Genomic DNA, 26288 nt, shown 5'->3' on the forward strand with positions numbered 1-26288 from the left:
AGTAAAGTTCGGCGCTGTAATAGTAAGAGGACCATCTAATAGGCTTTATATTATATAAATAAAAGATTCTGGTATGGTAAATAGAACACGCGTTTTATTAATAATCTAATTAGGATTCGACATAAGGTGTATATATAAATAAAAAAGTTTAATATATTTTTATTTGTTTTTATATCTCAACTTTCTACCGAATCTTTTTTTTTATATTTTTTCTTTCTGTTGTTTTTGCTCTTGTTTTTATTGTTTGTTTTATATTTATTTGTTGATTTATTTTTTTAAATTTATTATTTCTGTTGCTTTTTAATATAATACCAATAACTACTTATTGTTGTTTAGCTGATATATTTCTTATATCTAAGATCTTCTTTTATTTATATTATCTGTAAACTAATATTAAAAAGTTTAATATTACCGACGCGAAAAACTTTATATCTGGCTATATTTTTAATACTATAATATCTATGGTGTATAAGTAGTATTCTAATAGAAACTAGGTTTGCTATCAGATATATATCAACAGTTTTTCGGTGGGTTTACTAGGCTAATAAGAACTAGACTTCGGTTAAAATACTGGAGAATATCGCCGAATTTTCGTAGATTCTGGATTAGTATAATAAGTTTTTTATCGACTATACTACTTTTAATAAGAATTAGAATTAGAATCTAATGCTTCGTATTTAAATCAGTTATCTGGTTCTAGCCCTAGCTACCAGTTTTAAGACGGCCGAGCTGGTCTACCGCTGTAAGTATAAACTAACCGGCACCAGTAAGTTTAAAATTATTGTATATTTTTTTATCGATTTTTAGTTAATTTGTAAGCTAATTTATTAGTTTAATCTGGTTTTTTATTGCTTTTTTATTGCAGGCTGCTGTATTATCGCGGATAATCTGACTATACTTTACTTAATACCCGGGGATAACAGGTTTCTTTTATAGATTGGGGCTAAGTAGATATTTTTTAAAAAAGTCTACTGTAAGATGTATACTCTCTATAATAATGAGAATTCCCTTTAAAGTTTTTATATTTAGAAGATAAAGAGGTTTTAGCTTTTTACTGCTTATCTTCTATAAGAATAGTACTAATTAGCCGGGTTAATCCGATGGTTTTTTAATAGAGATTCGGCTTGTTTATACAAGATTTTTATTTTAATTATATATTTCAGCGTTAAAGTTTGACTGTATATAATATAGTAATTTAATATAAATTCGGTTATTCTTTTTGTATTTAAAAATAAGATATTTTCTACTGTTTTAATTTTTTTTTTTATTTTTTATAGCTTTGAATAGCTTGCTGGATGTTATTTATAGATTTTTCTAGAACCTATTTATTATATTTACTTGGCTATTCTATTTATTTAACTAGAAAATATTATTTATTTTTAAAAGTCTGCTTGTTTTTAATATTTTTAATCTTGAACTCCTCTTTCTTTTTTAAATCTGAAAAATAAAGTTGGTCTTATAAATTAGTATTAGATTTTTATCGTTTTAATAATAATATATAAAAGATATTATAAATGCGACTGTAGCAGTTAGGCAGGAAAATTTAATATATTTATTTTTTAATAGCTACTAGAATCTTTAGAGGTTTAATATATTAAAAAGCCAGCTTTTAAAAAAAGACTTTAATCTTTAAATTTTTAGTAGACAGCTTTACCAGGTCTTTTTTTTTAAAAGTTATCGGCTGGTGTTTTTTATTATAATATTTTTTTTATACTTTATTTATTTTTTACTAGTAATTCTGTAGCTCTTTTTTTAGTCCAGCTAGCTTGTTAATTTGATTTTTAGCTGCAGGAATCTCTCTCTGGAAAGCGCCGGCCTCGGCATAAAAATAAAAGTCAGATGAATAGTTTAAGAGAGTTTTAAAAAAAAATATAACTAATAGTTAAATTCGGAGTATTATTACATGTAAATTAAATAGAAGATAATAGAATAGGCTAATTTATTTAATTCTTATTAATAAAATATTAAAGATATTATTTAAGTATCTAATTTATTCTTTCTACTTGGTTATTAGTTTAGGGTCGAAATACTATTAATAAATAAAATTTAACCTAAGTATAATATACAACTCGGAACTAAAATTTACTAGTAAAAAGAAAACCTCTATCTGAAATTATATTCTAAAGTAATCTATACTAAAATTTAATCTTTCTATAAAAAAGTTTAATAAGCTTTAGAATAGTAGTAGTATATAAAATAGATAGAAATCGACACTACTTTATAAACCTATTAATAATAATAAGAATTAAATCCAAAATTTTGTTTTTTATTATAACAGAAGAAAGATCTATAATAAAGTCTATAAATAGTTTAATAAAGAATTAGCTAAAAATTAGCAGTAATTTAAACTGTTTATATAGTTTATACCTAATAAATATAACTTTTTAATAAATAAAGCACTTTCTGACATAAATAACTATATTTTTATAGAGATTTATTTAATGAAATTTTCTTTTAAGAAGGGCTTCTGTTTTTAATTACCCGAAATAGCCTGCTAGCCGATTATTATAATAAAGATTTAATAAATATTGCCGAAGACTTTTTTCTGCAGAAATATACAAGCAGTACTTGTATATAATAAGATTATTTTTATTAATTCTTTAATATTTAAAACCAGAATTACCTTATAAAACAGCAAGTTTTCGACAATATATCTTTATATTTTTATTTTAGATTCTTCCGATTAGAGAATATAATTTCTTATTAATCTTAGAATAGAATAAGTTTTTATTCTTATATATTCGGAACGCTGTTGATATACTAATATATTTATTATAAAACAAGCTTATTCCAACAGTTTTAAAATATAATAAGTTCTTATATTTATATACTCGGAACGCTGCCGATATATTAATATATAAATTATAGAATACTTTTATTCCGATAGTCTAGTCAGCTGTTTTTATACCAGCTTTTTAGTTTTTTTAATCTTCTCGGAAACTTAATACTATATAAATACTAAGTTTAGAGCTCTTTTATAAAGACGTCTTATTATACTTAAACTAGAATTTTACTAAAAATCTATTAGTTATTTAATACTACATCGACTTTAGAATTTTTATATCAGACAGAACTTCTGAGTTTTCTTTTATTTTTAATAATAAATCAACAGAATTACACCTGCCGGGCCAATACCGAATAATAAAGTTATAACTACTAAAATATATATACTATTAAGTCTAACAGCCGTTTAGTTTCGGCTGCTTTATAAAAATCTAAAGATTTTAATAGTCTAAAAGAACTTTAACAGTATATAATAGCTTTTTAAGATATTAACACTAATACTTAAATAAATAAATAATAGCAAAAAGCTCTTAATCCGGGGTTAAATAGTAAGTTTTAGTATTATTAAATTTCTTCGACTAGAATATAATAGAGTAGTATACTTTATAGTTATCTAGCTGGAACAATATTTCTACTATATTTTATTAAGAAGTATTTGTTTCTAACCAGATTTTTTTTAAGAGTTAAAATATCTTAATAAAAACACAGTCTTAAAACTATAAAGAAGCTGTCGGAATACTGCTGTTTTTTTACTAGTTAATACTACTTTCCCAGGCTTTTTCCTATTCTTGGTGTCTTTTAAAAGAAAAGTTAGTAGCAATATAATCAAGAAATAATTCTTAATAAAACGCCGATAGAAATTGCAGAATCCTAAGAATACTTGGATCTTACGGTATATAGTTGGTATTAGCTATATAAGAATATTAAATATCTGCCGGGCATCTATTAATATACTATATAAAAATATAATATATCCCAGAAATTTAATATAGTCTTAATAAAAAGTATACTTTAACAGTTTAATATAAAGATCTATTTTTTATAAACATTCTAATACTTATTACAAATAAAGAGTATAAGAGGAGCGGTTTTTAGAAAAAATAAAAATATTATCTAAATAGGCCATATAAAAGACGTCCAGCACGTTATAAGAAGCCAAATAAATATAGTTTTAAAATATAGCCGAAGTATTGGTTAATCTAAATAGTATAACTAAATATTTAAAATATCTATAACAGGTTCGAAAAGCTGTTTTCTATTCGTCTTTCTACTTAATACAGATTTAATAGTATATATTTTAGATATTTAATTTCGAAAAATATTTAGCTTCTGTAATTCTGTCTAAAATTTCTAAAATTAATAATAAAAAATAGTAACTCTTAACTAAAATCTTATTAAGTTTTCTATAATCTATATACAGTCGGAGACCTCTATTTTTTTTTAATATAAAAAAAATAGAAGCTCCCGCAGGGCTCTTTAAAAACTAAATTTATTTTAATCTAATATTTTTATTAATATAATAACAAAGAGATTGAAGCTTAACTTAAAATAAAAAATAAATAAATTTATACAGCAGGATTTTGCCCTCTTTTAAATTAATAGTATAGTCTGAAAGTCTATACAGAGAAAATTATTAAAAGCAGCTTAAAAAAATATATCTAAAAAATTATAAAGTTCTAAAGGTAATATAATCTTAAGTTTTTTAGTTTATAATTAATTCGAAGAAGTTTTGTTTTTAAGCAATTATATATCTTTCGGAAGTTTTATTACAGCGTGAATATAAGTAAGATTTCGGTAGGTTTTTATAAATTTATAAAAGATTAAGACCTCTAATATCTAAATCTTATACTACTACTGTTAATTTTATACAAATAGATAAATATGTAGATTTTTTAAAGTAGTTATAAAGAGTAAAATAGGGCTTCCGAAAAAATCTAAATCTTAGTTAATAGCTATATAATATCTTATAAATAATTATATAGTCTTTTTTAAATCTGTAGCAGTAATAAAAATCTTCTATACTTCGTAGATATTTATAGTAAAACAGTTAATTACAGTAACTAACGGGGCTGTAAAACAAGCCGTATTTAAATAAAATTACTAAATAAACTAATAGTTAATAAGATCAACCTTAGCATACAAATCTAAATCCGTATAAGTTTCGAGGATGTTTCTAAAAAGAATAGATATATAAAACCGAATAGCAGTCTTTACTTCAGACCAGTTTATTAAAAATATAAAAGTTTCTTTAACTACTATTTTTTTTATTAGTTCTAATTCGGTCCTATTTTTATTTTTATAAAAATATCTATTAGCTAAATAATATTTACTGTTATATTTATAGCAACAAAGAATTTCCCCTTTCTAATTCTTTCCATTCCGAAAAATTTTCGAGAAAAAAAACTAATTATTTATCTGCAGAAATTCTAATCTTCTAACAGCTTTATTTAGATAACTGCCTTATTTATCTAGATCTTGCTTTTTCTTTCGGCCTAATATATTCTAATAGTAAGTTATAATAGATACTATTTTCTCGTAGATATCCGGTAGCTTTAGTATATATTTATAAATATATTAACTGAGTTCCGGTACCAACTTTGAGAAAAAGATTAATACATATTTATAGTTCTGTTTAGATTTAAAGTAATATTCTAAAATATCTAAATAGAAATAGAACTTTCTTAGATTCTAATTACTTTACTGATGAGCCCGTTCGAGCTGTTTTATTATATCAGACTGCAGAATAACTACGTTTTAAATAAAAAAGAAAATCTATTAAATAAAGTAGTTCTAGAATTTCTTAGCTTCTCAACGATCTTCCGGAGACTTTTTATTAATATATCGGTACCATCTCTACCTGCAGATAAAATCTAAATAGCTAACTACAGCTAAAATCTTTCAATTTTCGGTATAATACTTCCGAGGAGCTTTCTTAAAAGTATATTATAGATTATAAATCTACTTAGTTCTCTGTTATAGACTAAATCGAAGTATAAAAATAGGAATTTTTTTAAGTTTAATTTCTCCTTTTTCTCGTTCTAAAGACGAAGTCGAACTAGTATAGCATCGTCGAGATTTTACTGATAATTTAATATCTTTATATTCTGTCTGTAAGGCTCGAACTTATTCTTTTAGTTATTTTAACTGTTTTAATTAGTAAATAGTAGCTTATACTTTTTAAATATCTACTTAAGTTAAATAGTTTATCTCTGAAGTAGATAAAGTATTTTAAAATAATTTTAAAAAAAATTTATAAGATTCTATATTGCTTTTTCTTAGATAACCAAAAAATAGAAGAATTAGAAATTATTAGAAACTATTTAACGCAGTAGACATACTAGTTAGGCAAGATAAGTAATATATATAATAGAGAATAGTTAAAAACAGTCTTCTTATTATTTTAAGACTAATTCTTAAGAAATCTTTTTTTCTAAAGAATTTCGGCACAATTTATTATACATAAAAATAAGAGGTAAGCAGTATAATAATATAGGCATCCGAATTAAAAGCCCGGCGAATCAGTACCGACCCAGAAGCAAACTGCCTTACTAGTAGATAGAGGCTGCTGTAGGAGTAGGTATTGTATAACAATAATAAATATTAGTAATTTATTATTTTATATAACTACTAAAATTTAGTTCTATAAATTATTTACTTTCGTGGGGTTAACTAATCTTAATATAAGTTTTATAATTATTTATAGAATTTTTTCTAATAAATTTAAATATTATTTACTATTTATATAATATAGTTATATTTATATTTTTGATAATATAGTATACTATTATTAAAAATAGGAATTCTAGGAATTAGTAATTAAAACTAGATAGAAAATAATACTATATTAAAATTTAATATAATATTATTTTATTATATAATATTATTCTAGATTACTACAGTCTGTTTGTAGAGGATATTATAAATAGATTATTTTAAATAATAAATAATTTTCTTAAACTTTTTCTTATATTAGTATTATTTATAAATTAATACTAGCAGTATATTAAGCTGAATAAAATATAAATTTTTTATTATACTACTTAAATTAGCGGAAGCTAAGTTTTTAATATAATAAAAAATAATTAAAATATTTTAGCTTTAAAATAATTTATATATAATAATATTACTTTTTAATAACTCTATAATAATTATATTAGAATAGCTAAACTGTTATAAAGTAATAACAGTTATAGTTAGTAAATATCTCTATCTAAAAACTATAAATTTTTAATCTATTATAATTTGAATAGTTTCTTATATATTATACTATTGCTTGAAAAATAAATAAATAAATAATATTTTTATAATTAAATATAATTTTAAATAATTTAGCTGGTTATTTCTTTTCTAATTTATTATATTATATTAGTCTAATAAATTATATCGGAAAATATATCAGCTAATCAGAATATTTACTAGGCCCTATCCTAGGTCTGATAAAGGTCCATCAGACCAACCCTTGTGGATTAGATCCTATTATAAAATTATTAGTTAAATAAAAATCTATAAAAGTTCTTTACTGCTATATTTATAGCTAACTTAATATCTAACAACCAGTCTAAATTTTAAATATTTTTTATTATTTTTACTACCGAAACTTTTAAAATCTACATATTTTTTATTATTTCTACTACTAAGATTTCTAAAATTTAGATATTTTTTACTATTTCTATTATCAAAATTTTTAAGATTCTTAGAACTTTTGCTAAATCTGCTGCTGAAGCTGCTTTTAAAAATAAGTTTTTATTTAAAATCTTAATTAATATAGTTTACTATAATAATATAATAACTAAAATAATTATTAAAATTAAAAAAAATAAGCTATACCGGCTATCTTCTATTATTATTTAAGCCGGTATTAAGTTTAGTATAAAAAAACTTATTTTTAATAATAATTATTTTAAGTTATAAGATTATTTTTTTATATTTAAAAACCAGTCTTTTTAGCTATAGATTATATAATTATATTATATTTAGCTAGTTATTGGTTATTCTAGATTTAAGACTATATATTATATTATAGTCCGAGGCTATTTTTGGCTATATATATATAATAATATTAACTAGTTCGCTGATATTTATTTAATTTACTACTAGATTAAGATTATAAATTAAAAATATAGTCTATTTTAACTATTTCTAATATTAGTCTATATATAATTAAAATTAATAATAAATTATATTAAAAAACTTTTTATTTATACTTATAGCAGCTGTATCTATTATTATATATTAGTAGTAGTTAACCGGTTAATTTAATATTATTTTTTTAAGCTACTATAAAGTAAGTTTATAAAAAAATTTATAAAAATTATATATTATTAAATATTTTTTAAATATAGGCTGCCGGCTTTAATTATTTTTAACTATAGTAGTATTTTTATTAATTATTTTTAGTTCTATTATTATAAATATTATAGTATTAAATAATATTTTTTTTATATATTATTCTAAAACTAATAATTAGAGTAAGAATACTATCCGCTATTTAAAAAACTATCTATAAATATTTATTAATTTTATTTAGAATAATTAGATAAACTTTTTTTTATATTAAGTTAGCTGTTAATAATTATATTAACTAATTAACTAGTATAATACTATTTTTTACTAATCAAAGCTATTATTTTTAAACCGGAACTAAGTCTTTAAAGGCCTTCGGAGATCTTTAATATTTAAATACTTTTACTACCAATAAATTAATAAAATATATTAAAAATATAATCCGGTTTTTATAAGACTAGTTTATTTAAATATAGATTATATATATTAAATAGACTAACCGGTGGTACTAGCTATATTCTAAGTTTTATATTAAAAATTATATATTTATTAATATTTGTTATTTCTAATTATAGTAGAAAAGCCAGTTACTTGTTTTAAAATATTTTAAATTATAGCTGATTATATATATAATTAATTATAAAGTTTATAAGCTGATTTTATTTAAATATATAAAAACTTCGAAGTTTTATTTAATATCTTATTTCTAGAAATTAGTATTTACTTTACTAAATTTATATTCCGGGTAGACTGAGAATCCTAAGAATTCTATTATAATTCTAAATATAAATAATAAAATATAAAGAAAATAAATTATTTAAAAAATTATAAACTACCGCTGTATCTGCTATAACTTATAGTATAAGATTTTATTTAAAAAATCTTAAAATAATTAAAATATTAATCTATTATAATAAATATAATATAATTTTAAGAATATATTATTAAAGATTATTATATATTATAATTAATACTTAAATAAGCTACTACTTTTAGATTTTTTTATTTAATTCACTATTTTTATTAATTTATAACCAGCTAACTTTAAAAACAGCCGAAAATAATTTAAATATATTTATTTATAATCTACTAACTAAGATTTTTTATTATTTTACTGTTTTATTCTATTTACCGGTTAAAATCTCCTGCTAGTTTACTATACTAGTCTACTAACTGGCTAGAATCTTCTACTAGTTTATTTAGTTATATAATTAATTAGCTAAGTAAACTATTATTAGTACTAATAATTATTTATTTATATAAATTTTCAAAATCTAAAGTAATTTTTACAGTAACTAATTATCTATTTTTTTTAATTTTATAATTAATTAGCTGTATTAATTAGTTTAGTTTTTTAGCTTGTTTATTTATTTATATTAACTAATAAAAAACTATAATTAACTAACTATTTATAAAACCGACAGCTAAGAAATATACTATTTAGTTAGAAATCTTTTTTATTTTTAAAATAAATTCTTCGAATTAGATTAATCAGCTAAAAATTTATTTTAACTATAGTACTAGCTATTAATTTTTTTATTTTTATTTTTTTAACTACTGTAGTTCAGCTAACTAGCTAATTAAATATTACTATACTATATAAATTAGTCTGCTTATAGAAAAAAAAATAATAATAAATATTTTAATAATTTATTATATAACTAGCTATAAATATTTTAAGTATTTATAACTCCATATATATATATAGTCTAAAATAAAGACCTGTAGGGCCTTTCTCTTTTCTTTTTTTCCTAAGAATAGAATTCTTGCCTGGTTGATTCATCTCCTTTTCGTAGCCTCACAATCTATAGGTACAGGTCCTAATATTAGACCTAAACCCGACCTGTGGCGAGGCCTAGTAGTAATAGTAATTAAAAACTTTATATTATTATTTTTTTTTATTTCTAAAATAAAATCTTTTGATTTTATAAAAAAAAATTCTTTAAATAGTTATTAATTAAATAGCTTTCTCGGATTTTTAAGAAAAACTTATATAAAAGAAATATTAAAAAAATAATAAAAGTCTATAAAAATTAAATAATAAAAAGATTATCTGCTAATAGCAGATAATTTTTAATTAATAATAATAATAATTAAAAACTTTATATTATTATATTTTTTTATTTTTAAAATAAAATATTCTAATTTTATAAAAAAAAACTTTTTAAATAGTTATTAATCAGATAGCTTTCTCAGATTTTTAAAAAAAAACTTATATAAAAAAATATCAAAAAAATAAAAATCTATAAAAATTAGATAATAAAAAAATTATTAACTAATAATAAATAATCTTTAATTAATAATAATAGTAACTAAAATTTTAATATTATTATATTACTTTATTTCTAAAATAAAATCTTTTAATTTTAAAAAAAAATTATTTTAATAGTTATTTATTAGATAGCTTTCTCTAATTTTTAAAAAAAACTTATATAAAAGAGATATTAAGAAAAAAAATTTTTCTAATTAAATAAAATCTTATAGATATAAGATTTTATCTAATTAGCAATAAAACTTTTTAAAAAATCTTTTAATTTTATAATTATTAGATATTAAAAATTAAGCTTAGGCTCTTTCTATTTCTCTATTCTTCTAGTTCTTTTTAATAATTTTTATATTTTTTTCTAGCAAACTTTTTTTAAGACCCAAACATAGGGATTTTGTATATAGACTTCACATAACAGCCAAGTCATCGTACTTTGCCATTGATGTGCAGGAGTCCCGACTTGAATATCACAATCTCGACCAGCTAGATGTAGCCTTCCCCGCTGGCAGCAGTAATGTCATCCACATAGAAAGCCAGGCATACAGCGAAGGCTACCAACCCCATAATGAAGTAAATAAATCCCAGGGTCCACGAAAAATACATATTGGCGCATATCTTAAAATACACACCAAATACAGCCTGAATATGTTTTTCGAGGCTTCAAGTATCCGCATCGTCCAATCTTCCCAAGTCGAACTAAACTGTACCTTCGCCCAACCCCTCGATAAACCGCCAGTTGGTGGTGGACCGCGGAGCTTGTACTACATTAACAACACCTCCCAGCTTAGATTAAAGGCGGATGACAAGACGCTGACCGACACTTACAGCATCACGGTCGATCGGAAGAACAGATTGCAATTAGTTAAAGCAGACGAAAGCCTCGACGACCGGTCAGACAGCGAGCCTCAGCAACTTACCCCTACCACTCCTCACAACAGTTCCAGGTAGTGGCTGACATGGCAGGAGATGACCGCGATAACAAACAACACAGTTTTTAAAGAAGTGCGCAACGACTTTAGCCAGCTGTCTACAGGCGATCTCCACAAGCTCAAGATTAGTCAGTTGCAAAGCTTTATCTTTCCCGGAGCGAGGGTCTTTACATACAAGGACCCCAGCTTCTCGGACCATCAAGATTTAGTCTGCAAGATTAAATATCTTAATCCCATCCAGATTAGCCCATCCCAATCGCCTCAGCAGTCCCAACAGTCCCAGCAGTCCCAGCAATCCAAAACACATCCAGTCGACCGCACCCGGCTGGGGACGCTCACTACTCCCCTCCTCCCTCGCCTGGTACAGTCGGGAAGCTGACGGCCTCCACAGAATTAATACAGAATTACGTCCAAGGCGAAATCATCTCCCCGACAGGCAAGTTCGAGGCATTACAAACGAGCAGCGGCCATGCTCTGCTCTTCGCGGTTAATACATCGGGGGTCTTTCATATAATCAAGAAAGAGAGCGGAACTACGCAGACAGAATAGCAAATTTATAATCTCTCGACTGCTGGTATTAAGACCTACTTCCCTGGCCGGGGTTCTCATACCACAGTGCATACTATCGACGTTGGCCAAAGTGCTGCGGACGGTAGCATTAGCCTAATAATAGCCGTAAACCTTAATAGCAATGATCATCTGTTCGTCTCACTTAGTAATCCGTATAATAACAGCTCATGGGTAGCTCGTCCCACCTAGACGATGCTGCCCTTTAACTCAGCAACAGAGGCATCCCAGAAGATTTCCATCACCGGGTCCCTTTTTGCCGAGACTCAGGACAGGAAACAATATCTGGTGGTGGACGTCAACAGACCTCAACGCATGGGCGAGCCACATATCACCCGCTATCACATTGACCCTTGTCGGGCTACTGGGCATTATTGGACCAAACATGACGTGGCTGTCGACATCGCCTCCGCACAGTATCAGAGCGTCGTGGGGCGTATTGCTGGGAAACCCGTCGATGGAATCTATACTGCTGGGATCACAGGAGGAAGGCCGCAGTTTGTCTACGAACCGATCATAAACTACTATGGCGCGGGTCCGGCCATGCCGCATCGATTGCGGCTCCCCAGGGGTTCTATTCCATCAGCAATCGCGACGGCACATTGTGCCGATGTCGATGGATCCACGGACCTCTACGCGGTTGGCGGATCCACCTTATATCGTTTCCCTGCCGATGAGCAGGGCGAGGATGATGAGCCTATTCCCCTGCTCACAAGCGAGGTCCTCCGTGGTACCGACACTCTCCGGGCTATGACGCACGACGGAGTCACTGTACTCTGGGGCCGCACATCCAGCGACACCGTGTACTATCTCAGCTGCACAGAGGATCGGCTGAACGACGCTGCGGGGTGGCACGGTCCCATGCCCATTCTGTCGGGCATTGAACGCATCTCTACGTATGTGAACCGGGCGGACGGCGGCAATACCGTCTTCGCGTCTGGCAATGGAAGACTTCAAAAGTTGATGCAGAGCCCGGATCGATCCAGTGGCAATGTATGGCGTGAGCAGGAGATTACAATCGCAGTCCCGCCCGATCGCGAATCTATCAGTTTCATGTCTTACGTGACATGTCTCCAGGTCACACAGCTCGAGAAGGAGCTGCCAGTGCCCAATGCCACGGTGCTCTCTCCGCCAGTAGCCGCACCCCGGTGTACATAAACGGGCTTTACTATTCCCTCTCTTCTACCCGGATTCAGGTCACCACCGATCCCATGGGCTCATTGACTATCGTCGAAGCGACTGACAGCCTGACCGCTACCGCAATAACGGTCTCCCTGGACAATACTACACTCACCATCAACCCTATGGACAAGACGGTGGCAAGGCTGACTGGCTTGAATTCGGCAGAGAAACTACGAGAGGCCCGCTTCCCAAGTCAAATCGTCGCTGGGGGCATTGATGGTTCACCCGAGATGATTCCCCTTATGGGGCCCTCTACCGGCGACGAAGATGTCGAAGCAGTGGCGACGAATATGAGTCTTCTTGAAGAAGGCTACGCGAAGATCTGGAAGAGGACCGAAAAGCCGCCAACCACAAGTCAATTTTCCATGTCCCAGAATACTTCCACGCCCCCAAGCGGTTTGCACCCTTCGCGATTCCAGCCTGTGTCGTTTGGGGTCCTGGACGATTTGAAGCATCTCGGAGACGATGCCATCCATGGCCGACTTGGAAACATTCCCGGCGATATTCGCGACACAGTCGAGGACGGAGCGCACGAACTTGGCGCTCTTGCTGGCGACGTTGAAAAAGCGCTGCAGGGACTCGGAGAAATTATTAGCACAACCGCTGGTGACCTTTTTCAGACGGTCAAGCACGCGGCCAAGTCGGTGGGTAGAATCATATACGACACAGCCTCGAAAGGCTTGCATATGATCCTCAGGATCGGTAAGGCGGTCTATCATGCCGCGTTGGACACATATCATGCTATAGCGAAGGGCTTGGAATGGGTGTATGACAAGGCTAAGGCAGGTCTCAAGGAGCTGATGAGATTGCTGCAGGCATTGCTGGAATGGGGTGACATCAAACGCACCAAGAATGTCATGAAAAACGTCACAAAGCTCTGGCTGCAGGACCAGGTGAACAGCATCCCCCACATGCGGCAGACGCTTGATCGCACGATTGCAGAGGTGCAGAAGAAGGCGAACGAGTGGGCCAACATTGGCGACTGGTCTCCGAGTCTCGGAGCAGAGGCGACTACGAACGCGTTATCCAGCAGCGCCGCGGGCTTATCAAACGCCCTGACGCCCGAGGCAAAGTATCTATCCGACAAGTACCGAGACAACGCCCACCGGCTGACGGTGGTAGGAGACCTGCCATCGGGAGACAGTGTTCAGAACCTGCTTAACCAGCTGATCACAGCGGTCTCCAACGAGGGCCATGTACTCGAGGCAGTCATGGGACAGCTCCAGAGCCTCGCCAGTCAGTTTTCTTCGTTAAGTATCGAGCAGGTCCTACAGCGCCTCGCCGTTATTCTAGTCGACGGCACACTGTCCAGCTTGCAGGTGGTGGTCGATGCTCTACTGGATGTGCTAGCCGTCATGGCCCAGGCAGCTCTGGACATCCTTGACACCAAAATCCACATCCCCGTCATCTCCACCATCCTCAACCAAATCGGCATCCACGACCTGTCGTTTCTCGATCTTTTCACCTACATCGGGGCGGTTGCTGTGACGGTGTCTTACAAGATTGCCGTCGGTCGACCCCCTTTCCCCAAGAACGACAGTTTCCAACGACAGGTCAGTGTCGCGACAGCCTGGTCCGCCGTCGAAGATCTGTATCAGGACCTCGAAGGCCTGCCCACCGATGCCAAAAAGGGCATCTTCATGGGCTGTCATATGTTTTCCGGAGTCATGGTCTACGTAGGAAGCCTGCAGAAAGCCTTCGACGCGGAGGGCCAGAAGGCAAATAAAGTCCTGGGGGTCATTGGAACAATTTTAGGAATGGCCAGTACGGCAGCCACCGCGGCGGCCGACTCTCTCATTCCCATGGCCCCCGTTGAGGCCACTCCATTCAAGACCCTGTCCAAGATCACCACAGCTGCGAATGTCGGGTGTAAACTCGTCTTCGGCGGTCTTGGCCAGTGGACGTTTGGCAGAATTGGGCTCCACAAACTCGTGATGCAGGACGCCCGCGGCGCTGGCGCCATCTTAGATGCTGCGCTGGTCCCGCATGCCGCTCTGGTTACAATCTGGCATTTCTATGAGATCAGTCGGAGCCCGAGTTCCATGGAACGATCGTCGGCTATCTCCAGCGAGGTCGGAAAGCTGGCGAACTATATTTCGCGTGTATCGTATGCCGTGGCGGTGAGTGATGAAGAGGAGAGCAGTAAGCAGGTCGCTATCGTCGTCATGGCTGCTGCAAATGATGTCTATGCCGGCTTGCTGTATGCCGAGGCTGCGGTCGGTGGGAAGGCAATTGGATGATTGGCGATCTTGTCTATCATATCGCCTGATCTCTCTGCTCTGGTTTCAAAATCATTCGATTCTGGAAATGGCATCCAAATTTGTTTCTATGTTCTCTTGGTGACCCGAAGCCCTAAAGCAACCGGCGTTGAACCTCCGAAGGAAATGAACCTGAGGCTGATGTGACTTTTAAGCATTCTATACATATGATCCCAGGTGCCAATTCCCCATAGCTGACTGACATTGGCGTCAGAGGTTAGAGATATGTTATACTCGTTTCAATCAACTCCGGATCTTTTGTTTGCTTTCGACCCCTGTCCATTCCACATATATCTGAACCATTTCGTAGTTAACTGCAGTAGGCACTTACACCAGCTTTCGATTCCATGGTACGTAATGGGGCACGCAATGGCGCCCTCACCTCACCGCTGTCTTCGGCATCAGCCATGCCGTTATTCCGCTCGCTAGTCGGTACAACATGCGACCTGTGCTGTGAGTACTAGCACTAGTAGTAGGAGCAGTAGTACAATGACCCTCAGCACTACCATTGCCCACAACATCCCCCACATTCTCTCTCTTCGCCGGTCCCGTCTTTGCATACTCCTTCGCATCATTTCCCCAGTTCGGTCGACTCTGGCAGTACCGCAACCGGCTGGCACTGGTAAAGGCGGCTGGTTTGGACTGCAGCCTAACTGAAAGGTTGCTTGTGAAGCTACCCGGGCCTAGTCAGCCCCCTCCCTTTCTCGGTGCAACATTCACCTCATTCCAACTGTTGTTGTGATTTCACGTCCAACTTTCCCTCCCTTCTAGCTCTCTACTGATTCTACAGTCGAGCTTGGAACAAGATCCATTCGAGTTGTTCCTCCAAAAGTATCTCTCTCGCGTCCCCTTCTTCCTTCCTCTCGGAGCTGCGCGCGCTCCCAGTCATGGCCGCCGCCGAGATTGACCTCACTCTTCCTGCCACCTGCCCCGCCCTTTACTAGCACCTCGACGCGAACTGGGACAATGCCTCCTGTGCTCTGTACACCCTAGTTGCTCTTGACCCGCAGGAGCTGGACCACCTGATCTCATCACTGAACCTCGAGTGGACAGAGAGAATGACAGAAGATGCGCCGCCGCTGGTCCGCATCCCGCCCCTCTACGACTACACCGGCCGGTGTCTGCGAGACGTCATGCAAGCTCACATCACACTGAATAAGGGGGTTGTCCCGCGCGATGACGGGGCTGCAGCAGGTGACGTTTGCTGCTTTCCGACGGTGTTCATTGTGGTGACCAGTCATCGCTAGGAGCAGGACAGCTTGTTACTGGTATACGTGGGGACTGAAGAGGAGGAGGCGGCAGAAGGCCGAATGGATAAGTTATTCTTCCTCCTGACGGACGCGTACATGATGTTGTCAAGCCTGAGCTTCATGAATGAGACTGTCTCGGACTGCAAGGCCAAGTTCGAGGCGGATTGAAGGGAAAGGGCTCGCGGCACTTCGGATGTGAGTACATGTGGTTACCGTCTTCTAAGGGTATTATTTTGCCCAGGGGGGAGGACGTTGCGGCTGGATTCATTATGCCATCAGGAATAGTAGCGGTGATTTCTGTGAATCATTAGTATCAAGGCTAGGTACTGAAAACGCTTTACGGCCCAGGGTGGTCATAGTACTGCGCTGTTACAAACTGATATAAAATCTAAATAGGATATATCTTTTCCTAAGAAGTACGGAATCACGAAGGTGCTTGGAATAATTCTGGCTTGGTCCTTGGGTCATGAAAGCAACCTGTTCTTTAATGCCACCGAGTTAGGTTCCGATTAACATCTGGAGAAGACTACGCCTCTGGGTGCAACTTCCCTCTTCATCCATTCGTCAAGGCTGAAGCCGGCCTTTACTCTCAGTCCCCAATCGTCACGTTGCATATCAGAGTTCGATTCGACATCATTGTACCTCCTGTGAGTGTTTGCTGATTTGGTTAGCTTATGACCTGGTGCGGCGAGGTGGAAGACCGTGTGTTTTAGCAACCGCGTGTGGTATTCCGATATTCAAATTCGGTTAACATTCCATGCTTTACAAGTTGCAGAAAAGAGTGAATCACCTGGTAATGTCAGCCTATTTGTCATATACGTTTGAGGCCTTAAGAAGGCCATGTAAGTATATCGAGGCTAGAGAGTGGTGAGAACAGCCCGGTCCAAGAGCTGGACGTCCGGGGTTCCTCATCTTGACGCTTACAGGTCAGCAAAGCGGGAAAACCTTGCATCCTCAATTCTAGCCGGTATGTCCACAGTCTAATCATCATGGCTTTGTCTTATCCACGCCACCACGCGAGTACCATCGGATGAAACTGTTTCTTTACTCTTCCAGACAAACCCTCTTATCCGAGGGGAAAGCACCCACCATCCATACCAATACGCCCAGCCACTGGATAGAGCCAGAATTGCAACCGTTGGCATCAACCAGAATGGAAGACTAGTGTCACTGGTGTGCTCGCGGTTCAGGAAAGGCGACAACACAAGGAATATCTGCGTGGCGAGGAAGACAACCGCCACACTCGTCCACACACGAAATGTCCGCTGCGGACAGGCCAGACGCTTGCGGATAATGAAGAGTCCCAGTACCACCGCCAGATATATGATCGCAAATGCGTACTGACCGACATCCAGGAGGAAGCTATATGCGTCTCCAAAGGGGACCAAGAGGATCATCACGGCGGAACCCATGAACAGTGCCAGAAAGGCACCCTTTGGAGTTGCCGATGGGGTGCTGCTTGCGAAGAAGGAAGCGAAAGGCAGCACACCCTCGCGGGCCAAAGCTTGAATAACCCGCGACATGGAGAAGGATGCGGTCAGGAGACTCCCAAAGGATGAGAGCGCGGCCACAAGGGCTGTACACCATTGCGCTGTTTCTCCCCAGACTTTCCCGACCAACAGGGCGACCACGGTGACACCCGTTTTACTCAGTTCTTCGGGGGAAGCAGCGCTAAAGTAGGCCGCATTGACTAGGATATACAGAATCCCGACCGAGCCCACACCGAGGAAACTGGCGATTTTCAGCGTGCGTCGCGGATTCTGAACCTCGTCGAGAACGTAGGCGGCATTCGACCATCCTTGATACGTGGCCAGAATCTTAAATAGTGCGGTCGTATAGTCGTAAATCCGAGTGGAAGAGCCAGCAAAAGGATGATCGAAGCTTGCGCCCGGCCGGTGGTCCCTGGGTTGGTCCGTTGAAACCACTCGTAGGCCAGTGATGATAATCAAGACCAGCACCACTATCTTGGCAGAGGCCAGAGCATTCATCAGTCGCACCGCGAGAGTACTCGCCTTGATGTGCAAGACAGCGATGGTCGTCATCACTGCAATTGCCAGAAAGCGTTTCATCCATTCACCTGCAGTGCCTTGCACGGCTAGCAGGAGATTCTCGGCTATCGCGATACTCCCAATGCCTGTGGCAGTCAACAACAAAGTCAGCTAGCTGAGAGAGCCGGAGACAGTAGTACCGGTGAATCCGAGACCGATCACATGCGTGGCATAAATGGTGGTTGCTAGCAAGGGTGGACGGGGATAGGCGGCGTTCAGATAGACCTTTTCCCCACCGCTGCGAGGAAGCAAGGAGGCCAGTTCCAGCCAGATCATCAGCCCACAGAGGGATAGCAGGAATCCGGCCGTCCAGAGTGCCAAAGCGGCTCCAGCACTTCTCACACTGGCAGCGATGGCCGAAGGGGTGGAGAAAATGGCCGTTCCGATCATTCGATTGGTACTGTTTCGATTCAGTCAGTTGGGGGCTTGTTGCCTTGTTGCCTGGTAGCCTGGTGACCTGGTAGCCTGGTAGCCTGGTGGCCTTACATCAAGAAGGCGGTGGACCAGATCCCCAAATGGCGACGAGGGGTTGCCTCCTCCCTGGGCTCTGCGCGCAATTCATCGGGATCGAAAAAGTCGCCGGATGGAAGAAGCAGAGCACTTTCCGAGTCGATGACTCCAGTACGGCTGGAACTATCCATCAGGCAAGGCGGAAGGTGGGGAGGGTAATGGCCTTAGCCTGAGGTAGGTTAACTTAGTGGAGAGTGTTCAACAATGGTTGGTGTTGATGAAGGGGGGAGAAACAAGAGCCACTGCAGCAGCCATCCCGACCGCCTGACCGCCTGGGCAGTATCCACTTTGCCCGGCCTGCAAACTATGCAAATGGTGCAAACGTTGCAACTGCCCCCCCTATCCCGAATGCATCATTACTAGAGTATTGCCTGGTGGCCTGGTTAGACAGGACTGACAGAGGCGCTTTGCACCTCATGATATGTGACACATTCCACATGTAGATCAATCACCACTCTCACTCATGGTACTGACGGTAATCTATGTGCACCACTGGTTACATCCAGTATGTGCCTCATCTCTACGTCATCATGCTTGGCATCCCCTGATGTATAATCTATCTATCTTCCGCCCTAGAGTTGTTCGGCTCCCCTCTAAGTACAGCAGTCAATTGAGCCAGGTTTAGTCGACCCCGAGGAGAGCAGAACAATGTCAGACATTGTAAATTACAGTGTATGCTATCTGATCCCCTTGGAAATGGGCATAGCTAAAAGTGCCCCAGGTCCACCTCCCCGATCGTCTATTAGAGGAGATCAAGATAAAACTGCAATACGCTCGGCTGGATGAGGGCATGGCCGAGGTGGAGTGGAATGACCTTGAGATAGGACATGCCAATTTCAAAAGACTGGTGGAATACTGGCGCGATGAGTACGACTGGCGCAAGTTCGAGGCCTATGTCAACAACTCCTTTCACCACTTTCAGACTCCTCTCCCGGTAACTGGGTTTGAGGATATTAACCTTCACTTTCTCCACCATCGATCTTCAAGACCCGGGGCTATACCATTGATCTTTGTCCACGGCTAGTGGGTTCAACTTCTATGAGGGATCCTCGCGTTCTGAACTAACATGCACCACACAGGCCTGGGTCCTTTCTGGAAGCCTGCAAAATTATTCCATTGTTGACCGAGCCGAAGGAAGACCAGCAGGCATTTCATGTGGTGGCGCCGTCGCTGCCCGGGTACGGTTTCAGCTCTTACACGAAGAAGAGCGGTTTCGGTCTCGAGCAACACGCAGAATGTCTAGCCCGCTTGATGAACAAACTTGGATACCACCAATATGTGTGCCAGGTACGCATCATGGAGTGGGTAGTTCTTGTGAATGGAAGTTTCTGACGAATGCAGGGGGGTGATTGGGGCTCATCGATTGTGCGCTACATGGCGCTGAACCACTCCGACGCAGTGCGGGCCATCCACATCAATATGTTGCTGGCCTTGCCCCCGGATGAGCACAAGTCGCCGGAAAAGTATGCCAGATACCGCCGAAATGAGTATAGCGAGCAAGAAATCCGCAACCTGGAGCGGACGCATTGGTTTGCGACCGAAGAGGTGAGCCCCGATGATACTATATCCCATAGAGCCGGTCTCCTCATTGAGATTTGACCAGAGAGGCTATCAACGCATCCAAGAGACCAAGCCAGTCACACTGGGATATGCCTTGCATGATTCGCCGGTGGCTATTTTGGCCTGGTTTGTCGGCAAGCTGAACGCATGGACGGATGAGTATCCTTGGACACCCGACGAGCTCATCCACTGGGCACTCATTCACTATCAAGGGAGTCCCAGTGCGGCCATGCAAATATATAAAGAGGCGTCTGCTGTGTTGAATGCGAGCCCGGATAGTATGCTCGGCCAATACATTTGTCAGCCTGTTGGCGCCTCTGTCTTTCCCAAGGAGGTGAGCCGCTCCCCCCCTTGTAGATCGATGTACTGGGTGACTGACATGATGGTGTATAGCTGTGGATCGCACCACGAGACTGGGTGGAGGAAGCGTGCAACGTCCAATTCTGGAGACATCACAGACGTGGTGGTCATTTTGCTGCCTGGGAATGTCCCCAGGCGCTGGTGGACGACGTAGCGGAATTCTACCGAGAGGACGGACCGGTATTCGGTGGTACAAAGTCGCCCATCACTTAGATTGCAATAATTCTAAGTAAAATGCATGGCCATCTTAATTGATTGCTCAATCCATACTTCTTTCGAAGCCCGGGCTGAGATTGATCTGCGTCTTCGCGGCTCGGTCGCTAGAACTATGGTCTGACCCGTACAGGTTCTGGATTCCAAACCCTTTGTATGATCCCCTGTCGAAAGGATGTATTACACGCGAGTACAGGTAGAAAGGGCACAGATGTTGGCCATCCTCTAATCGATCCTGCGGTCATCGAACTGCGCGTCTTCTGCTCCGCGCATAAGCACGTCAAAGAAGGCAGTATCAAAACCTTGGAAGACCCAATCGTCGATGCTGGCGGCCGCATCCGGGAACATGTGATCTTTCTCCGATACCTCATCGGGGATTCTTTTGGGCAAAAGCTGCGTAGTATGTTGTTGCGGCAATGAATCACTTGAGGCCTGTGTTCTAGCTCCTTGTGGTGGGACATCTGACGTGCTATTGACTGAGAATTGGCCAGGAACCGTGGAAGGTTCAATTTGAATCGACCCAATCCCTCCAATCGTGACTCCTTCGTGATGGCCTTGATCTTGCCCTGTTTCGGAATATGGCACAGATGTGATGCCTTCAGGTGCAATTCTGATCGCACCGAGATATGGCACTCTGATGACTAACGCGTTAGGATTATCGGTCGGCTGATATTCTGACGACTGTGTCTCGTTTGCGTCGGTCATGTATCCTCGTGCTGCCCTGGCTTCAATAGACAACAGATCCTTCAGCAAGGCAGCACATTCTGCGGCGAGGACATCCTCGTGTAACTCTGACATGGACTGCATGCATTCTAGAGCCCGCTCCACGGTGGCCCTGTCGCTCGATCGCTGGTGTCCGAGCAGCCTATTGACCTCCGTCTGGCCATGACTTGCGAGGTGTGCGAGGATCAAAGTCATTCCAGCTATCAGCGCCATGAAGTCGCCGATCCGACAACAGGCGGTTATTGGGTTGAAAGTACGGATTGCTATCTCGCGAGTCAATATCTCGCGGCTAGCATTCGCACACGCCATTCCCGAGTACACCACATCGGCGGTCTGGCTCTGGCACAACATGTACGGTAAGTGAAGTTGGTTGACCACGGTGTAATAACACATGTGGTCCCATGCTCGCCGGGTTTCGCAAAATGCCTCAACTGAATCGACTTCCAGACCTGCGAAAGCAAGTGGCTGCCAGAACGAGGAGGGCAATTGCTCGGTCATCCTAATGAGTTCTCGATCGATGTCCCGCGTCATTCCCTGAGCCTGTTGGGGGACTCTCACCTGATTTCGTTCCAGAATCCTGGCCGTGATCTCCATGATTAGTGATGACAGATTGCCACTCGTCTGCGAAGGATTCTTGCTCCCTGACGTTGTGGGGCTTGTCCCGACAGTGCTCGTGGGTAGGCCCAGCAGCAAGGACAAGACACGCTCCATGGAGATGATACAAATCCACATGACATTGGGGTCGAGGTCGTTCTTGTCATTGATCTTCTTGAAGCGATAATGACCGGGTTGATGCAACCCCAAGAGTTGCGCCGCAGTGACAGCACGACGGATTGCTAACCAGGCACGCCGGATGTTTCCGCTGTCTATATGAAAGAATCCCTCCAGAATGATGTTTTCCAGACCTTCCAAGGTACCCATCAAGCAGTCATTAGTAGTAACCATGGCAATGGCCGACTCCGCGAGTTCCTCCATGATGACATGGTGATGTTGATCAAGACCCGAGATAACCTCAGTGGGAGAAATATGCTGCAATGCTGCTGCTAGAAGTAACATTTGCCTTGCTAGCAAGACCGGATGGGCTTCTGGGTGTTGTAAACTGGGGATTGCGATTTGTTCCAGTGGCAGGTCTTGGCGCGACGAGCTATTCAACTTGAAGCCGGACTGATAGCACAAAGTGGAAAGTCTCGGGACCTTTCCTAGCAGAATCTCGACCTCGCTTGGAGAGGGAAGCGCACGCAGAAGAGCTTGGGTAATCTTTGAATGTCTTGTAGTCTGTGTGGCAGTTCTCGCGTGATCAAGGTGTGGTGATAGGCCCGGGGTTAGGACCAGGTCTTGCGATTGAAGAGCAAGTTGACTGACACATGTGGTGCCCCGGCGGCCACATGAGATACAGCTATCATCGTCCGGGGCAGCAAAAGTGCATTTGACTTTTCTTCGACGGCACTCTCGGCAACAGTGAGTTCCTTTTCGCACCTTCCTCCGCTTTGCCGCACTTTCGTCCGAAGCCGCACTCATTTTGGCAGTAGTTAAAGAGGGAATGTGTTGAAAAGGAGAGGAGGAGAGGAGGAGAGGGCGACAGAGAGCGAGAGGCAAGCAACAAGAGACAAGGAGAGAAAGCGAGAGTTCGGCCGAAGCGGCTGACTCATCGCCCCCCGCTCCTGCAAGTTCGGCCGAATTGATCTTGATATCATATGGATGGTTAGATGGTATATGTGACACTGATCAGGCTGATCCCTTCAGACGATTGGACATGATTGCGGCCAAGGACCTTGTATCCAAGCCTGATAGCAATGGTTACCATGAAACTAGGGGTAGTTTGAAGCCGTATAATCTCCTCACTGGACACGCCCTGCTTTAGAAGACACGATAAGCGGTTACGAGATCAACTGTAGGAATTTCTGCATTCCTAAGGGGGGGCTCGTGTTCGGCCGACGCGGCTGGCAAACGGTGGATTTGGAGAGATTCGGACGAGGTATCTGCTTACTGAAGCCAAATTAGGTCATATAGCAGGGAGACTACATTCACATAAATCTCGTGGGTTTTGTCTTAGTGCGTAAGCTAAGTCCAATTTCCACACAATCATTACAATGACAGAGCGCACACCTTTCGCACCAGAAAAGCCAACGGGCACCCAAGACTCTCCACCGGGGTCGAACACGACAGTGGCATCACTCTCTACACCCACTACCACCAAATTCCAAGCCATCGACGCGCAAGCCCCGGTCAATGATGGCTATCCGCACGGTACTCGCTTGGCTGCCATTGTTCTCTCACTCCTGCTGGCCATGTTTCTGGTGTCTCTTGATAACGTGCGTTGACAGACCTCATGACGCAGCGCAGAGCTAATTGAGATTGGTGCTAGACCATTCTTGGAACCGCTATCCCTAGAATCACCGATCAATTCCATGATCTGAACAAGGTTTCGTGGTACGGAGCGGTATACTTCATGACCTTTGGCGGTGGTGAGTGATGACGGTGCGAGTTGCCCACGCCAGGCTGACAGTCCGCAGAGACCATGGACTTTTTCTTGATCTATAGACCGTTCTCAAGGATTGGTCGCAACATTTTGACGCACTTTGACGGCTAATACTTGCAAGGGTTCCAATCGACCTGGGGAAAGGTCTATAAGTTCTTTCCCATCAAACTATGGTTCCTTATTGGCCTGTTCATTTTTGAACTGGGAAGCCTCCTTTGTGGAGTCGCCCCAGATCCCACAACTCTGATAGTGGGCCGGGCAATTGCAGGCTTGGGCGGAGCTGGGGTGACGGTGGGAATCTTCACCATACTTGGATTCGCCGCCCCTCCTGAAAAACGTCCGCAGTTGTTAGGGTATACCGGCGCCACATACGGCATCGCTGCGGTTCTCGGTCCCCTTATCGGAGGCGCCTTTACCGATCAGGTGACGTGGCGCTGGGTAGGGTCATGAATCTTGCCTTCCGTTTCTCTTCTGATTGCTGACCCTGTTCTAGTGCTTCTACGTTAACCTACCCATTGGGGGGTTTGCGGCGGTGATTATCATCGTATTCTTCCAGGCCCCGGCCAATGCAATGCCCGCGCGAGCCACTCTGCGCGAGAAGTTGTTGCACATGGACTTTGTCGGTGCCGCTCTCGTGATGGGGTTGATTATCTCATATATCTTAGCACTGCAGTATGGTGGTCAAACACATTCCTGGAAGAGTAGCGTCGTGGTCGGCTTGCTGGTGGGTTTCGTCCTCATTCTGGGGGTCTTCATCGCATGGGAGATCTACCAAAGAGAGCATGCAATGATAGTTCCGCGACTGGTAAGTCACAGTCCAGATCCGTCGTGGCTTGCAGATGATCTAATTGCCCGGGTGGGGATAGTTCATGCAACGCTACGTCTTTGTCGGCTCCATCTTCATGTTCTTCTTCGGTGGGGCGTATTTCACAATCTTGTACTACTTCCCCATCTACTTCCAAAGTGTCTACAACAGTAGTCCCATCGGGTCCGGGGTCAAGATGCTTGCCCTCATCATTCCCTTGACAATTGCCGCCATTGTCCAAGGGGTTGCACTATCCAAGATCGGCATCGTGCCTTTGTTCTGGGTGATTGGCGGCGCGATAGGAACCATCGGGTGCGGGCTCTTTTATACCATGGACACCCACACTTCGACTGGCCAGTGGATTGGGTATCAGATCCTGGTGGGATTTCCGATTGGGTGGACATTTCAGGTCGCTCTTTCCAACGCACAGGTTCATGCGGCACCCGAGGACATGTCGCAAGTGGCGTCCATTGTGAATTGTAAGTCATGTCCTTCCTCACCCGACAATGTCTAGCGAGAACGATCTGCTGATTCCCACCGGTAGTCTTGATGACCGTCGGCGGGTCTTTCTTCCTCTCCGCCGCACAATCCGCTTTCAACAATCAGCTGCTCCAGGTGGTCGCCCGCCGACTCCCCGATCTTAATCCATCCGTGGTTCTGGGAATCGGGGCCACGCAGATTCGCCAAGCATTCCCATCCTCGCAAGTACCTGTCGTGATTGACGCATATGTGGTTGGGTTGAAGGCGGTCTTCGCCATCACCGTGGCTGCTTTTGGCCTCAGCACAATCATTGGTTTCTTTGGTAGCTGGAAGAGACTGCATGGAGAGAGGTTGAACAAGGCTGCTGGAGGCGCAGTATGAGCCTCAGCTCGTTGCTTGGGTTGTTGAGACGTACGGTGGAGGTGGGGTGGGAGTTACGCGGCGGTAGATTTGATGGGGTGCGGGAGTTCGTGCACCAGGCCGGCAGAAATGCCCAAGACAGTAGGCGGAAGAGGATCAACAACCACCGGCAATCATGTAACTTAGTATGTATGCTGTACCTTCTACAAGAGACATACCCACTCGATAAGA

At 39.7% G+C, this 26288-nt stretch overlaps 6 protein-coding genes across 6 annotated transcripts; 4 read left to right on the forward strand and 2 right to left on the reverse strand.

The window, feature by feature from the left end:
- Window positions 1–1839: 1839 nt before the first annotated feature.
- On the forward strand, window positions 1840–11281 carry BO66DRAFT_443843 (uncharacterized protein; the record flags this gene model as incomplete). The annotated part of the gene is made up of 2 exons (XM_025651549.1): window positions 1840–1846; window positions 10752–11281. The coding sequence occupies 2 exons, from the start codon at window positions 1840–1842 to the stop codon at window positions 11279–11281; spliced, it is 537 nt and encodes a 178-aa protein (XP_025498375.1).
- Window positions 11282–11299: 18 nt separating this feature from the next.
- Window positions 11300–15251, forward strand: BO66DRAFT_463866 (uncharacterized protein; the record flags this gene model as incomplete). The annotated part of the gene is made up of 5 exons (XM_025652435.1): window positions 11300–11335; window positions 11638–11763; window positions 11812–12010; window positions 12044–12948; window positions 13026–15251. 5 exons carry the CDS (start codon window positions 11300–11302, stop codon window positions 15249–15251), a joined length of 3492 nt encoding a protein of 1163 aa, XP_025498376.1.
- Window positions 15252–17499: 2248 nt separating this feature from the next.
- On the reverse strand, window positions 17500–19208 carry BO66DRAFT_415767 (amino acid transporter; the record flags this gene model as incomplete). The annotated part of the gene is made up of 3 exons (XM_025649557.1): window positions 17500–18653; window positions 18708–18967; window positions 19054–19208. The coding sequence occupies 3 exons, from the start codon at window positions 19206–19208 to the stop codon at window positions 17500–17502; spliced, it is 1569 nt and encodes a 522-aa protein (XP_025498377.1).
- Window positions 19209–19579: 371 nt separating this feature from the next.
- On the forward strand, window positions 19580–21219 carry BO66DRAFT_475660 (epoxide hydrolase). Its single transcript, XM_025653263.1, has 6 exons — window positions 19580–19737; window positions 19799–20019; window positions 20157–20364; window positions 20419–20622; window positions 20681–20971; window positions 21031–21219. The coding sequence occupies exons 1-6, from the start codon at window positions 19726–19728 to the stop codon at window positions 21208–21210; spliced, it is 1116 nt and encodes a 371-aa protein (XP_025498378.1). The 5' UTR covers window positions 19580–19725; the 3' UTR covers window positions 21211–21219.
- A 34-nt stretch (window positions 21220–21253) lies between these two features.
- On the reverse strand, window positions 21254–23451 carry BO66DRAFT_463891 (putative Zn(II)2Cys6 transcription factor; the record flags this gene model as incomplete). The annotated part of the gene is made up of 1 exon (XM_025652436.1): window positions 21254–23451. The coding sequence occupies one exon, from the start codon at window positions 23449–23451 to the stop codon at window positions 21436–21438; it is 2016 nt and encodes a 671-aa protein (XP_025498379.1). The 3' UTR covers window positions 21254–21435.
- Window positions 23452–24143: 692 nt separating this feature from the next.
- Window positions 24144–26138, forward strand: BO66DRAFT_360677 (MDR family MFS transporter). The gene is made up of 6 exons (XM_025645016.1): window positions 24144–24245; window positions 24299–24398; window positions 24534–24850; window positions 24906–25217; window positions 25279–25696; window positions 25762–26138. Exons 1-6 carry the CDS (start codon window positions 24222–24224, stop codon window positions 26076–26078), a joined length of 1488 nt encoding a protein of 495 aa, XP_025498380.1. The 5' UTR covers window positions 24144–24221; the 3' UTR covers window positions 26079–26138.
- Window positions 26139–26288: the final 150 nt, after the last annotated feature.

This window comes from Aspergillus aculeatinus (genome assembly GCF_003184765.1).
Source record: "Aspergillus aculeatinus CBS 121060 unplaced genomic scaffold BO66scaffold_77, whole genome shotgun sequence".
NCBI lineage: Eukaryota > Fungi > Ascomycota > Eurotiomycetes > Eurotiales > Aspergillaceae > Aspergillus > Aspergillus aculeatinus.

What these genes read in the sequence shown, in the direction of transcription:
- BO66DRAFT_360677 (XM_025645016.1), top strand. Translation starts at nt 24,222, where the DNA reads ATGTTTCTGGTGTCTCTTGATAAC. An exon ending in CAATGATAGTTCCGCGACTG is followed by an intron (nt 25,218 to 25,278) that starts GTAAGTCACAGT and finishes GGGTGGGGATAG; the next exon opens with TTCATGCAACGCTACGTCTT. An exon ending in AGTGGCGTCCATTGTGAATT is followed by an intron (nt 25,697 to 25,761) that starts GTAAGTCATGTC and finishes TCCCACCGGTAG; the next exon opens with TCTTGATGACCGTCGGCGGG.
- BO66DRAFT_475660 (XM_025653263.1), top strand. An exon ending in ACTCCTCTCCCGGTAACTGG is followed by an intron (nt 20,020 to 20,156) that starts GTTTGAGGATAT and finishes TGCACCACACAG; the next exon opens with GCCTGGGTCCTTTCTGGAAG. An exon ending in CCTCTGTCTTTCCCAAGGAG is followed by an intron (nt 20,972 to 21,030) that starts GTGAGCCGCTCC and finishes GATGGTGTATAG; the next exon opens with CTGTGGATCGCACCACGAGA.